This window comes from Typopeltis vanoorti, unplaced genomic scaffold, assembly GCF_054136105.1.
Source record: "Typopeltis vanoorti isolate ZY-2024b unplaced genomic scaffold, IOZ_Tvanoo_1.0 HiC_scaffold_764, whole genome shotgun sequence".
Taxonomy (NCBI): Eukaryota; Metazoa; Arthropoda; class Arachnida; order Uropygi; family Thelyphonidae; genus Typopeltis; species Typopeltis vanoorti.
The window spans coordinates 32,754-49,223 of NW_028328200.1; the positions used below are offsets into that span (position 1 = coordinate 32,754).

At 36.5% G+C, this 16,470-nt stretch overlaps 1 protein-coding gene across 1 annotated transcript in view; it reads right to left on the reverse strand.

Moving 5' to 3' along the window:
• Positions 1–1,534: 1,534 nt before the first annotated feature.
• Positions 1,535–16,470, reverse strand: part of LOC150092084 (glutamate receptor ionotropic, delta-1-like) — a 28,568-nt gene continuing 13,632 nt past the window's right edge. The window contains exons 10-12 of the mRNA XM_090415322.1: positions 12,433–12,662; positions 9,145–9,404; positions 1,535–1,751 (exon numbers count right to left, since the gene is read on the reverse strand). Of these exons, the coding sequence (XP_090271448.1) occupies positions 1,535–1,751; positions 9,145–9,404; positions 12,433–12,662 (707 nt within the window). The remainder of the gene's footprint in view (positions 1,752–9,144; positions 9,405–12,432; positions 12,663–16,470) is intronic.

Sequence of the window (16,470 nt, forward strand, 5' to 3'; positions counted from 1 at the left end):
GTAAGGCCTCACTAGCGCAGTAAGTTTGGTATGCCTTTGAAGAGTATCTGTTCAGAAATCTGAACAGAGAGAGGAGGAGATAGCAAATGTTCTCTCTGATATGGAGATCAAACAAAGTAACAGCCAATGAAGGATTTCAGTTAACGTGATAATTCACTGGTAATGAACGTTATCCATCAACTATTGAGTTTCACTTGCATTTTCTGCAGATAATAAGATTACGTTGTAGCAGGACCTTTTTCAGTTGGTCATCATAATGCATGCATTGTCCGAAAACACTGAATCAATATACATTGAATAGTAAATCACAATAGCAAATGTGTGAAATAAAGTGATTTTTTTCCAATTTATCGTGATTTTAAAGTATTTTCAAAGAAAAGGGTTTTACAATATATGTTTAAAAATCATATATTTATGTTTAGCACTTAGACTGCGACACAACTGGCAATTCAACTCACCAAAATCATAAAATATTATATTTTTCCAAAAGAGGCGGACCTAATAAATGAATATTGCAATGATTGGCTAAATGATGAAATTTAAATTTAAAATTTGGGTTAATTTATTAATGATTGCTTAACCTAGTGGTTAGCATATCTGCTCTCCAACCAACTTGTGGTGGTTAGAACACTTCCATGGCAATGGATGTTTGTGATTGTCATTGGGTAGGAGATCATTTCAACTTCCCGTGTGGGAACACTGTCCTGCTTTCTGGAGGCCTGAAGTGGATTGAAAAATTTTTATGTTTGTTCAATAGAGTCGTACATTCACACTAAAGTAAAATGAATGAAAAATACAAAATTTAATTTAAAAATATATAAAAAATCCAAATACATTGCCCACATAAGGTACAAATGTTCTATAGATTTAGGATACTTTTCCAGGATGAGAGTCATATACTGTATAAACTTCACTTAATATGTTGGAATTTTCAATCATCAGTAATGCATACGAAACGTTTTAAGTAGTTTACATACCCCTCAGCTATCCCTCTATCCCTGATATCTAAATCACAGACAGAAATATTAAGACATTTTTGCATCATCTTCCCTATGCGCTGAGGGAAGTATCTTTACGAAGGAAATGGTCAATCTTCTTGACTTCAGGAATAAAGCGTTATTTTTCTTTAATACGTTCTGATTGCTTTGATTACCAGATTGCGCATACGAAAGTACGCAATGAACTGAGCGTTGTGTTTTGAAGTTACCATGGAAACATATCCATTTAACATTTCAGATTGTCCCTGAAGCTGTTATATCTGGCGAACAATCCTTTTCATATTAATTTTCAATAGTAAATACTCACATTTGCAAAGACAAAGTGGATATTAAATCCAACATTATTTCAAAGCCGAATGTTTGTAGATACTATGAAAGTTTCATAATCAACGGTCAACTTATGAAACTTTCGTAGTTTCTACAAACATTCGGTTTTGAATGTTGGATTTAATATCCACATTGCCTATATAATTTTACATCGAAATGAAGCCTTTTTGATTTTCCTTTGGTAATTATTAGCATTTATTTTATATACTTCAGATAATTTTATTAAACACAATTTCTCCAATACAGCACACAAGAGAGAACGCCCATCCTGATACTAAGAGGAGTAAATAAAAACGAACATGGCGGAGTTGAAGAGCTTCCTCACTCAGCACGTTAGTTGTATTTAATTTTCCTGGTAGATCTTTCATAAAAAACATATGATTCATCCATTTAGCATCGAGTCCCGCTTCAAGAATTTTCATTATCCTGCAAATACGAATTAAATATATGAATTGTTACAATTTCATTATTTTCGACAATATGTATTGAAACTGTTTAGCAACAGTAATTCAGAATTTATCATATTCAGCGTATTATTTAAACACGAATTCAGTAATAGTTATTTTCCAAAATTACTAACAAAATGATTCAAAATTAGTAAGAAAACAGATACGATAAGAACATTTACCTAGACCTTTTAATTGAAATGCTGCCTTATTGCATTTAAGAAAGATGTCGCTCAGAAGACTTCTATTCTGTTTTAACTTATTTTGAAATTTTGAAAAATATGGAATATGACTTTATATACTATAATGTTTAATATATTGTTTTTAAAAATTAATATTTTATTTTATTTAGAATATCTTAACACACTCTTTATTGGTAAATATAAAGGTAATGCAATAATTGATCTAGTGTTTGGTCGTATCTCTAAGTGCGTTATTATCCAAGTTTTGGGCCGTAGCATAAACGCTTTTTAACTGTAAGAAGAAATAGTGAATAAATAGAAAAAATAATGAAATTAATCTAGCAAAATATTAACCTTTTATTAAATATCTGCAGAGTGGTTGGCGCATCCTATCCGTTTGGCATGTAACTGATTACAGATTGAAATAAGATCCAGTAATTCAAAATGTGATCTTGAAGTGAATCATCATCAAAATCACTGATTGAGATTTATTCATCCTATCTTTAGTCAATTTGGGTTCGAGATTTATTCTATTTCTCTCTCGTTTGTATTTCATTTTAACTCTTAACATAGAAATTAGGATTACTCTAGGAACTTTAAATGGACGATTCCCCATAGGAAACCCTAGATTTCTTGCAGAAATCGCCCGAACGACTTCAGGATGAGCTTGAGAAGTCAAAAACTGATCAGATCATCGACAAGAGACCAAAGATCCAGACTCTGTTATCACATTCTGGCTCATATTTTTCTCAGGAAACATATTAGGAACAAGATGGGTTCTGCTAAATAAGAAGGAACAATCGACGCATGGAACCAACATCAAACGAAAAACTGCAATCTCCATGGAAGCAGTACTAACCAATGTAAGGAAACTGAAGAGTTTCTCCTGTTATCCTGCGAGCCAAGGAACAATGCATGGACGTGGCCACGCCCTCAAAAACCACAAAAACGTTTATAAAAGTCAAGAACACGGAGGAGATGGTAGCAGGTAATCGCGCATTCACTAAACATTTAGATGATGAAAACGTCCAATACCACACGCTCGCTTTAACATGTTCATTGCCAATCACGCGATATCGCGCGATGCGAGTAATCACCAGATGGCCGATCACGCGTTATTACGTGGACGTCGCTAACTAAATAAAAAAATAAAAAAAATTTGGCCACCACACGAAATTCCAATTTTCAGCTTGGCAATGAAAGTGTTAAAAAGACAACTAAAGAAATCACAAGCGACCTCCAAATCGGTGAACCAAACCCTATTAAAGTTAGCCGTATGCCAAGCAGATAAACTGTCACTGCCTCTTGTCCTGAAAAATCAGCAATCAGCACTGGTTTTATAGCCAGGTCGCAAAACTATGACCAAAACGTAGTTGACGTCATGACTATAAAACCAGAATCATTAACTGAAGGCATCAACTGGACAATCCCATTCGCAACGCTGCTTCAAGGCCGATGTGTTATATGTAGAGAAAACCACTCAACGGCTTCTTGCAAAAAATCGAAACTAGAGCCAGTTATATGTGCCAACTGAGGCACACCACATCTCGCCAACTGCAGAGGCTTCAAGAAATACTTGGCCACTAAAAATTAACAAAATAAAATCTTAGAGCCCCATTAACAACGTCCGGATACCTTTAGCAAAGGCTGATAAGCTGATTACCTCTCAACAGCACAAGTGGTGACTTCAAAACCTGCAAGAAAAACTGAACCCAACCAAATCATCCAGTAAAGCTAGAGTCGTAACAGCTACTTTGGGTGAAATGTTAATCGAGTTCAGCAAAGTAAACCCTAGCTAGTAGGCTCCACCAGCAAGTCTGTGAAACACACACACACACACACACACACACACACACACACACACACACACACACACACACACACACACACACACACACACACACACACACACACACACACACACACACACACACACACACACACACAAAATTCTTACCGCAGTAGTCGATGGTTAACAAACGTAGAATGTCAAGCTCTCTCTACAGATTGTGTTGTTGTGGAATTCCAGTGGTGGAAGTAGCAAAATGCGCGAAAGGGAAGAATTTACGAGACGTTATAATAATGAGTTAATCCTTGAAAACGAAACGTACCTTTGAGAAGTCAACAACTCAGAGCTCAGGAAGTATATCGAAATGCCAGACCCAGTGCCACGTGGGCGGCACAGCCATATTTGTCAAACTCACTATCGAATACAATGAAATTGTAAATCTTGCCACTTCCAAAACAGAAATCACGGGAATGGAGGTTCAAAGTACAAAAAGTACAAATGCGGGTTCCCTGAAAATCTGCTCCGTATATAACTTTCCAAGTAAACAGTCACTGGAAGAAGCAGACCACTGAAATTCTAGCCACAAACGAACCAGTATCAGGACACCTGAACGCTAAGCACATATCCACGAACGGCAGAGCTACGAAACGAAATGGTAGAATTCTCAATGATTTTGCTCCCACCAGGAACATAGTGGTCATAGGACCTGCAGTCTCCACGTAATACGATGTGCTAGGGCTTCCTAATGTCCATGATAAAGCGATACTACACAATATCGCGCATCAATACCAAATACTGTAAGTGTGATGGATGACCTCAGTTCTGACCACAACTCAGTTTTACTCCAACTGGGCTTACATCATGAAAATATCACAGATTGGGTCAACTGGACAAAACTAACGACAGCACTACATGAATCTATTGGCCCAGTTCCGGCCATCGACTTAAAGGGAAAAATTCGGTGACTCCGTTTTTAGCTTGGAAAAGCAGATAACAACTGCATTAACAGCTGCCAGTACGGATGTGCTACGCGGAAACTCCGACCGACCGACTTCCGGATGATATCCCGTTAAAAGAACAGTCAGGAAACAATACCACAGACTGGTCGCAAAATACCGAGAAGCTCAATATTGCTACAAAGGAAGTTCGATATGCGCTTAGAAACTATCGAATTCAACAGTTGAAGGCAAAAATGCACTCGGTAAACACAGAAGAAGAGACGCTTTGGAAACTTTAACAATGAAGCTCTATGCACAGACCGTAAATCTCTCCTACCAATCCATAGTGATCGTAGTCTGGTTTACAATGACGTAGACAAAGCCTTTGTCAACAGCGTAGATAAGCAGTGCAGTCAAACCTACACTCATCTGGACTTCATCATGAAGCACGCACCTGGGTAGGCTGTACGCTAAATCGCACAGAATTCATGAATCCTCCCATTCAACTGACATCATCTCCATCTAGGAAAGCGCCAGGTTCAGATGGGATTTCTAAAGAAACTATCCAATGCCTTCCACATAAAGACGTAATGAACATTATTGCTCTTATTAATGCAATATTAAGCGATCACTACTTTCCTCCACGATGAAAAGTAGCAGATGTAATCCTAAAACTAGGAAAAGCAGCACACCTTCCTCAAAATTATTGCGCAATTATCCTTTCTTGCTTGGGACAAATAGTTGAAAGGTTACTCCTAATAATAAAAATACTCCTAATAAGAATTTAGCAAGTCACTAATAATTAAATCTGATCCCAGATGAAAAATGTGGATTCTGGAAGAACCACTCGGCAGACCAGCAAGTTTTCAGAGTAGTAAGAAACATCAGCGTAGTGTTCAACTGGAAGCAGACCACAGGGACAATCGTCCTGGACATTTTCATAGCATTCGACAAAATATGGCACAATGGGCTACATTTGAAATTCCTGCTGAACGCACCATTACTGCAGACGCCCCCTCCCCCCTCCCTGAGCTTCCTGCACGTTGCTATCTATGTGTCTGACATCTCCCCGCACTATTGGCACCACAATAGTGCGGGGAGATGATAATGCGGTGTTCATTGTTTAGAACAATGGTTCAGAAAATGGTGAATTGATGTTAAGGCAGACAAGAGCACTACAGTGTTATTCAAAAGAAGGCGAGTGTCCCCTAGAGGGCAAAGATGCCATATTTAGCGCTCCCATTCCATGTCAACCAGTAGCCAAACACAGGAGTACAGCTAGATAAAGGGCTTCGCTTTACAATTCATATCAGTCATGTCTGCTTAGAAGTAAATAAGGCAATGGGACAGCTATACCCGTTACTGAATCGTCATAGCAGACTGCTGCTATATATGACTCTGATCAGGCCAGACCTGATGTACGACTCACCCGCCTGGAGTCACACAGCAAATTCAAACGTTAGCAAACTACTGACAATTCAAAACAAATGTTTACGAATAGCGTTTAACGCACCGTAGTTCCAAGGAAACATACAGTTTCACAGAGAAGCCGATATCCCTGGGATCAAAACTTCCCTACGCGAAAAAGCTAAAAACTTCTTTGCAATGTGAATTAGTGGGTTAACCTACTAATCCGCTTGGCGGATTAATGGGATAGCGTGGATAGCACGTTACAGTGAGCATGATTGCGAAAAACATAAATGTCCCCGAACCATACTGAATAGGTAAGTTTTCAAAATCCATTGCCAGAAGCCTAAAATGGAAGACGCAATGGCTCAATAATATTCCTAGTCTTAACTAACTAACGAGTAGTTTTTCCCCATTTTATAAGGGAAAAGTATTCACTGGTAGTTAATGGTCCATAATGTCCGAGCCAAGTGCTGAAAAACATTATTCCTTAAAGTTCACTACAAATCTGACAAAGAGATAAAGGACCGCAGGTACAACAATCCATCTTGCCGGAACAGTTAAGAAGGTTAAGTACTGGGTCTCTAAGGATTTAGTGCAGGGGTGGGGAACGTCCTGCCCGCGGGGCGTATAAAAAGAGCTTTTTCATAGCAACATAAATTTATATTAAGTGAATCATGAAATATAATGATGGCGTAAATTTTGAGGACAATCAAGGAACGTTCATTATGGGATAGACACGTATGCTTCTCGTCGGCTGCCGCGGGAAGACCTCGAGAGTCGATAGTACGAACGCTGGATATGTTCCAAATCCAAGATGCAGAATTAGAACGGCGATCAAATCAAAATAATCGCGTCCCTGGCGACGACAAAACACACACACACACACACACACACACACACACTGGATAGTTATTAAAACTTAAGTGGTGTGACATCCTACAAATGGCGACTACAAAGAAAAGAAAAGTTGATGCAGAGTGTCGATCTTTCAAAGAGAAATGGGCAAATGATTATTTTTTTGTTGAAGTCAAAGGCAAACTTTTGTGCCTAGTTTGTGGAGATGCGTTAACAGTAATGAAAAAAGCCAATCTGGAGCGTCATTACAGCTCGAAACATGCTAAACGCAATGAACTGGAAAGTCAAATGCGTCTGGATAAAATCAATGCTCTACAGCGGAGTTTGGAATCACAACAAGCTGCTTTCACTAGGCCTCATTGTGACAGAGACAATGTTATTCAGATGAGTTATGTAGTGAGCGAGCTAATCGCAAAGAAGCTAACGCATCATGTAGAGGAGAGTGTTTGAAAGAGTGCATAGCTGCTGCTGTGGAGTTGTTGGTACCAGACAAAGTAAAATTGTTTCACAGTATTTGTTTGTCTAAGAGAACTATCTCAGATCGGATTATTGACTTAGCACAAGATATTGAAAAAATATTGAAAGATCCTGCAGGAGATTTCCAATTTTTCTCACTGGCTTGTGCCGAGACAACGAACATAATAAATTCTGCTCAACTGGCCGTTTTCGTTCGTGGGATAACTGCAGAGTTCGACTGGCCACAAGAACTGCTGTTACTAGAAGCCATGCATGGCACTACAAGAGGTGAGGACTTGTTTGTTTTATCAATGAAAAACTTGAGCTAACATTTGAAAAGTTAAGTGGCCTTACTTCAGATGAAGCTCCAGCCATGGTTGGCTCGCAAAAAAGGGTTAATTGCATTTGTCAAGAGAGAACTGAATCGTCTCAGTCTTGATCCAAGTGTGATTGAGTTATATGCCACTGCATAATACACCAAGAAAGTCTCTGTGCACAGTTGTTGTGGCTGGACAATGTGATGTTAACAGTAGTGCCATGCATAAATTTTGTCAAAAGCAGAGTTTAACAGCCACCAGTTTAAGGAGTTACTGAATGATCTTGAGTCTGAGTACGGTGAACTTGTTTATCACTGTGAAGTGCGGTGGCTGAGTCGCTGGAACATGCTGATGAGGTTTTACGAACTGCGGAATGAAGTCTAGCAGTTCGTGGAGATAAAGGGAAAACCTGTCTGGGAACTCAATGATAGCAAGTGGCTGTGTGATCTAGCGTTCATGGTGGACATTACCAAGTACCTCTCAGAGCTGAACATAAAGCTGCAGGGCCCTGACCAGATTCTCAGTTCCCTGCTTTCAAACGTGAAATCATTTGAAGCTAAATTAAGGCTGTAGAAAGTGCAACTCAAAAGGAATAACGATGCATTTCCCCACTCTGGAAGGACAAAAGTCTTCTACAACACTTGAATATGCTGGTGAATGTGCGAAACTAAATGAGGTATTTAATGAAACATTCGAGGTCGTGAAACGTATACAAATGGAATTGAACATCTTTGCTACAACGTTCAATGTGGAACCAACTGATGTGCCCGATAACCTACAACACGAAATCATTCAGTTGCAAAGCGATGATGAGCTGAAAACTATGCACAACAACCTTCCACTGCTTGAGTTCTAGAAACGGTACATAAGCGATGATGAATTTCCCACTTTGAGGAGCCATGCATTGTATATGCATCTGTCTTCGGAACAACTTATTGCTACGAGCAGTTCTTTTCAAAACTTATCATCGCAAAGAGTCGACTGCGCTCCAGACTGATCGATGCAAACCTGGAAAAGCAGTTGCGAGTAGCAACATCATCAATACCAGCTAACATCACAAGCCTCACCAAAGAGAAACAGTTCCTGCCATCACATTAGAGGTGAGTTAATTAAATGTTTGACCAAATATAACAGGCTAATTTTTAAGTTGATAATTTTGTACGGCCCGCGAATTATGTTATAAATATCCAAATGGCCCTTGGAAGAAAAAAGGTTTCCCCACCCCTGATTTAGTGTAATGCGTTGTTATCCAAATATAATATGTATTACTTTCTCTAAAGGGTGCTCTAAGGTGAGATAACAGATCTCACTATGGTACCAAGATCTTTCTAGCAATAAAAATATTCGCCAATCATCTCTTTGGTATTTAGATTAGTAAACATTGAACGAAAATAATATTGATAAAAGGATATGAATGAATACGTACATGATACTGAAGGTTTCCCTACAAGGATGAGAATGTTGTATGTAATGCGCCCCAGAATAGAATGAAAAGTAATCCTCCGATAAGAAAAATTTTTGCATTCCAAATTGCAAACATTCAAATTTTATGAAAATATCGCTATAAATGAAGGCATAATTGTCCTCTAGTGCTCTTCGGATGCCATCTATTGTTGTATTGGGTAAATGACCCTGATGACGCTCAAGATATCTCCGAATAATTTGTAATGATTCGCTATCAGTTTCCTAATAAAAAAAATACAAAAATTTCAATATTTAACAATGTGAATCAAACAGCACACAAGCACATGTACACATTTTTATTGATAGCACAAATATTTACATCTGTACAATGGACAGATTAAATAACACCTTCTAACATTTTAATTTGCAAAATTAACAATAACGTTGAGTATATTTTGATGTTCTAGAATGAATAAATGCGTTGCTTGTTTTTAAAAGATTGATTTTTGTGATGAAGTCAGTATTTTGTGAACATTATTTGATGCTAATCATATCGTATAATTTGAGTTCAGTACATAACTACGCTTACAAGCCATTTGGTGTAAAGTGCAGTTTAACAAGTTCAAATAGTACATAAGGTAATAATGGTGAATTGCTATATAAACGTAATGGATACTAAACGATTAATCATCATCGGATACCTTTAATTATCCAAACATTGATTGAGTAGCTTTTTATGAAATCTCATAAAAAGAATGAAGACGAATTTCTTGGACAAATTGTTTAAGAAGTATATTTTACAGAAGGAACTCAAAGTCAAAATAAATTACACCCTGATTATAGTGTCAGAACGGGTTTCTCAATAAAAGACGTACTATTCTGATTCCGGTTGTTGAGAGCGATCGTGCTGTCCTGACTTAGGAAGTAGCAAGTGCACGGAAATTTTACTTAGACAAGTTACATTCAGAATTTCAAAGCAGCAAATTGACGCCATCTGAAGAAAATACTGGGTTCGATCCCATGGACTTGGCTGCTAAATAGGAAAGATATCGGCGTGGAAAGTTTTTCAAAAATACGCCAATGATGCAATATCGGGATGCATTTCTAGAGTTCGAAAAACAAAAGGTTGGGAGTGAAACGATTTTCAATCTTATTCACAATATATTCTTTAAAAATGATATGAAGCGGATGGACTATCGTATGGATTTAGGTAAAAGAAATAATTATTCTGAAAAAATAACTTTCAGCAATGCAGAGACTATTCGAATGGCAGATGCAGAAGAGACCGTTCAACTAATGAGTGTCCATTCAAAGCTACCTCTACACTGAAGAAAAAAATAAAGGTGTATAAAGAGAAGATACTAGCACTGTTGCACAAACTGAATATGGAATTAGCAATATGAACTGACAAGATATCACATGCATGCTAAACGCGTGTTCTGCTGAACTGGCTGTTCCTTTGACTGGCTGTATATTATGAGTCTTGGCACAATCAAGATTCTACAGGAGTGGAAAGAATGCATGATAATCCTATTGCACAAGTGTGGTGCAAAGACCAGTGTGTATAACTGTAGACCTATCGGTATCTCAGGAGTGGTGGTGAAGATTTTGGAAAAGGTGGTTAAGGCTTGCATACAGAAATAGGTTGACAAAGAACCTATACTTTGTAATTCAAAGCATGGGTTTACTATGAGAAGGTCATGTTTGAATTACTTACATTTTATAATATCAAGGTTGAGTTAGACAAGGGAAACGCATATACCATGATGCTTTTGGACTTTGCTAAAGCTTTTGACAAGATTCAACATGGAAGTTATTGCATAAGTTGGAGAATACGGGTTTGGATTATAAATTACTGGTTTGGATAAAAGAATGGATAATTTATAGATATCAAATGTGGCGTGTGGATGAGGCGAGTCCACAAGATTTAAGGTATGCAGTGGTGTATCCTTGAGATCAGTCATTCCTTGGTCCATTGTTATTCGGTCTTTAAATTAATAATAATGGAAAGGATATAACAAGTATTTTCTGATGATGCAAAGATAGGAAACGTAATCAGGAATGCAAGTGGCGTGTAACTTGCAGAATGATTTGAAAAAACTGGAATTGTAGGCATATGAAAATGGCTATCGGTTCAATGATTGTATATGTCAATTCATGCACTTTGGTGTAATGAGATATCAAATTACGTATTATACTGGCGGGATTATGTTAGAAGAAATTGGCTTAGCGAAGGATCTTGGAGGTTTAGTAGATAGGAAGTGAAGTTCGTGGGTCCTATGGCAAACATTGGTAATTCAAGTCAGAGTATAATTGCAAAGCTGAAACAAACTTTGACATCGGAAATCAGTTTGCCTCTTTGCAAGACCTTGATGAAACCTCGCCTGGACTATTTTACACAGATCTGATTTCAGCGCTAATGCAGATAACGTAGTGGCGGTTCAAAGAAAAGTGTGAAACACGGTATAAATGCTATGGTGTGTATATTTTGAGACAGACATGAGAAAGAGGGGTAATATGTTAGAGACCTGCAAACATCTGAAAGGATAATGCCAGTATATGGCAGTTTCATTTTCGTGGGTTCCATAGCAAATTGTAAGTATAAAATTTCTCCACAATCAATAATACAAATCAGTCCAGAATACTGCAATGTTCGTTACGATATTACATATCATTGCTACGTCACTACCACAAAGAATGGAAACAAAATCACGATAATCAGCTTAAGTCATTTGCCAACATAAAAGGGAATACAATTCCAGCAAATGCAGTAGAATAACAAATCAGACCATCAAATACAAAGAATAATAAGCTATCACCGACCAGGAAGGAACCGTTAAATACTTTGTGCGAAATGCTCATCCAATGAGCGATTTCCTCTTGCGGTGACTTCAAGAATACCTTGTGTACTTTGATACAGAAAAGGAAAACAAAAGAGAAGACACGATAGAAATTATATATGATTAAGTGATAATAAATTCAGCTGAGTATCTTTACGGAGCTGGAGCTATCAATGAATCTATGCTTTAAGAGAAGAGTTAAGGCACTTAGTGCTACCATCTTGTGGTCTTAAACCCTAAGAGGGGAATATTATGTTGGAAATTGTATAAGTCATATTGTAGATTTTTATTTAACTGCAGAGTTGAACAAAAATTAAAATCTTTTCACTGCATAAATACGCAAAGAAATAAACTATAAAATGGTAAATAAACCATAAATGTGCAATGTTAACTTTTAAGGAAATTGAATTAATCACTGTAATTTGGGAATTCAAACGCGTTAATGAAACCCATAAAGAAAAGAAATTCACCTTTAAATACCTATGCATTGCTGTATCCCTAAAAACACCAACTGCAAATTTTCCATCATTAATCACCTTGGATAATTCTTCGATGGTTGCAATGGGTTTCTCGTGGCCCACAATTGTCATGAATGACAAGAGGGTACCGCAATAGCCAGCCATGATTACAGCCGTGGATATCCTCCAGAAAATATAGACCAGTCGAAAAGGTGGATAAATCAGCATCCTCTCTTCAACTCCTGAAATAATAATAAACCCTTTTCTTTCAGATCTAAATAATATATATATTGTTATTAGAATTGAATCGGGATGTATACATTTAGAAAATTAATATTTGTACTGACTAGAACCCGAGTATAACACACACACACACACACACACACACACACACACACACACACACACACACACACACACACACACACACACACACACACAAAAAAAAAATAAAATAAATAATATATATATATATATATATATATATAAACAAGTAATTATCTTTATAATTTAATTATACATTAAGAAATATTAATTACCGGAAAATAAAAAAAAAGAATTATAATTGGTGCGCATTGTTATAACAAAAATGCCATAAAGTCTCTATATATTAAAAGGACAAAAATATTAAATCAGAGCAAACTCATATCAACAAATGTTAAATTAATTCAAAATTAAGTCTACAAAATGATAAATTAAATCCATAAATCATAAACCAAATTAACAAAAATATTTAATGAAAAAAGTCTTCAATTACATCAACAAAGTATAAAATCAGTTTCAAATTAAATAAAATATATTTATATCGAACACCACATGAGATGAATCGACATCAGTTTAAAGTAATCAGAAATAACATTTGTGCTCAGTTGATTAAACTGTTATAACATGTTTCATTTCTTTATTATTCTAAGGTCCTTCTGCGAATTCAATATCTCTTCATGGTAGAACCACTAAAAGAGAAACATACCGCTGATTAAGCTTCTAGAATTCATTATCAGATGATGCACTTACCAGTTCCACTGGCATCTTATTCCTCTCCTACTTGCCAAGAGAAAAAATTTAGACCTCCAGTCCATGCGAACTACACTACTTCAATTTCCAGGATTCATGGAATTCCAACCCTCTACCCATAAACGGTACTAATGTACTATAGGTTGATCAACCAAACTCACTTTTATGGGCTCAACGTAATAAAAAAAAAAAAAAAAAAGGATGACCTCTGTTTCTGTCCCCTGCAGTATATGCCGATCTCTCTCATATCATTCAGCCAACCAAGTGGGAAACATCAAAATGGATCAGTTTTCGAAATCGTCTTGTTCACGTCAATTTTTTCCTCTAAATCTCGACGAAATTGGCCATCCAAGGTTTCTTTTTCCACAGCACATATCTGTTATTTTGCTGTTCCTTTTTGTAATCAGATTTGTTTCCTGTTGCTTTTAGAAGGCCCTCTTGCATAAGTGCTTGAAGCATTTGCTCAGAGCTATTGTTGATATAACTTATTAAACTAATTTCTTCTTCTTCCACAGTCTATCTCACTTGCAGCAGACTCCGTTCGCCTATTCTCCTTTTTAGGACAACCGGTCAACATCACTTCGGGGATGTAATGCATAATGCATATTCATTAATTTTCTAGTTTTGCAGTCCAATTTTTGTCTCTTTTGTCGAATCTGTTATGCCAGCTGTGTATCGGAACACGTGGTATAGCCCAAGAATTCATTGCTGTAATTGTGTTTAATCCATTTAGTTTTTTGTTTCCGAATATTTCTAACTATTCTAACTTTTTTAGTGTATTCTGCTGCTGTCTTTTGTTTAACTCTCGAGTGGGGAATATCACTCACCTCAAATATTCCTAGGTATTTGTAATATTTGTCAGATGAAATTGCTTTTATATATTTCTATTGATCAAAATTAAAATTGCTAATGTCATTAATGTCATATTCTATCTATTATAGAATTGCAAATTTATCTAAATCAAATTCAGTTTTGATGTCCTGACTGAAAATACAACTGTGTTCATTAAAGAGTCTATTTGCTGGGCCGATTTTCCATATAACTTCAAGTCATCCATATACAATAGATGAGACATTTTAATGGTATATTTAGGAATTTCATATCCAAGTTTTGCTTTCTTCAGAATTAGTCAAAGATATCAAAGAAATGTTAAAGAGCAATGGTGACAAGGAATCACCTTGAAAAAGTCCATGTGTAATGCTAATATCTCCAAATCCTTCATTCCAGAAAGAAACATATGTTGTTTTTTTTTGCTAATTTCAATTATTTGTAGTGATTTCAGGTTCCACGAGTGTGGGTGGGAATCGAATGCTTTCTTATAATCTATCTATGCCATGTTTAAGTTAGTTTGTCGTCTTTTTGAGTTTCTGAGAATCATTTTATTAATAACGATCTCGTCTTTTGTTCCTCTAGATTTTTGAAAATTGCCTTTTTGTTCAATGGGATAAATCAGATTATCTGATAAGTACTGGCATATGGAAAATGCTATGATTGCAGTAAACAGCTTAAGTATAGTTGGTAGGCATATTATTGGACGATAGTTACTTATGTCTGACTCTAATCATTATCATTCATGAAAGGAAAGTGCGCTCAGATATAATCCAGTCTTCCACTGAAACTGACTGCAACAAAATACTTAAATTATTCTGCCATTCGATCATGTAGACTAGTTTGATACTTTAACCAAAATCCATATAGTTCGTCTTTGCCAGGTTCACTTCAGATTTTTAATTTTCTAGCTTGTACACCGACCATTTCTTTAGTGATAATGATATTTTGTTTTTGTTTTGTTTCACTTTTGATTCTATTTCCTTAATCCATGAAGTATCTTTATTGTGTTGAATAGGATTATCCCAGATTGACTTCCAAAATGTAAGTGTTTCTTCTTTTTCTGGTGAATGATTGTTTGCATTTGTATTTCTCTAGAGACTGAAAGAATTGACATTGGTTCTGTAAAAACTGCATACTTTATACATATTGGTTTATTATTGCTTCATATCTTTTAATTTTCTGTGTAGTTGCTGTAATTCTTTCTTTTAGCTCTTCGGTAACTTCAGCAATTGTTTTGTTGGCCAAATTACATGTGTTAATTAGCTTGGTTTTCGTGTTATTATTTTTCCTTCCTTCTTTGAAACTCTTTAAATTGCTCAGATCAGCTCGAAGTTTGTTTACTTTTCCTTCCGACCGGATTTTCCATGGTGAAGATTACTTTAACCTCGGCTTTTGCTCTTGCAGTTTGCAACCAAGCTTCACTGTAATGATATAGGCTGTGCTGTATAGGAGCTGATTTGTTTTCTTTATACTGTTGGTTGTGATGGTTTTTATCACAGAATTTGCGTCCAAACAAGAGCTGTTTTAGCTTAGATTTATGTAAAGCTTGTAATGGTGGTAGTGTTATACGGTCATTTATGGAGTTCATATGTTCCAATATCCCTGACTTCATTTTACACTGCATTTCTGTCAAAACATTCTGAGGTATGTCGTCAGCTTGATGCTCTGAGTTGAATTACAAAGTTAGATATTGCTATCTCCTGAAGATTTGCTGCTACTGAAGTTGTTGGTTTATAATGTAACTCTTCGGCTCAAGTTCAGTAAATATTTTGTTAAGGAAAACGAATTTCTTTTGGTCCATAAGTCTTTGTTCTGTTATTGAAGATTCTGGAAATCTTTGTTTCCAAATTAAATGCATACGCTTCTAAAATCCTGTTTATCTAGTGTTGATCTGTAAAAATATTTCATAACTTCTTTGTTTTTTCTTCTACAGTCCGTTTTTTACGTTTGGTTTCTTTCAACTTCCTGCTCTGATTGTCCAGCAAGGAGAGCTGGGTCCTGTAGCCCACTTATTGCCTGATGCTCAGGTTCCCCAACATCTGACGCAGTCCTTTATGACCAGGGCGTCGACTGATCCGATATGGATTTCTTCTTCTTCTTATTATTATTATTATGCTCTTTGTAATCCTGACAAGACAACATAACAGTAAGTATAACATATTCTCTTTGTGTGTTATACGCGTGTTAACTGTTTCGGTTATTTTT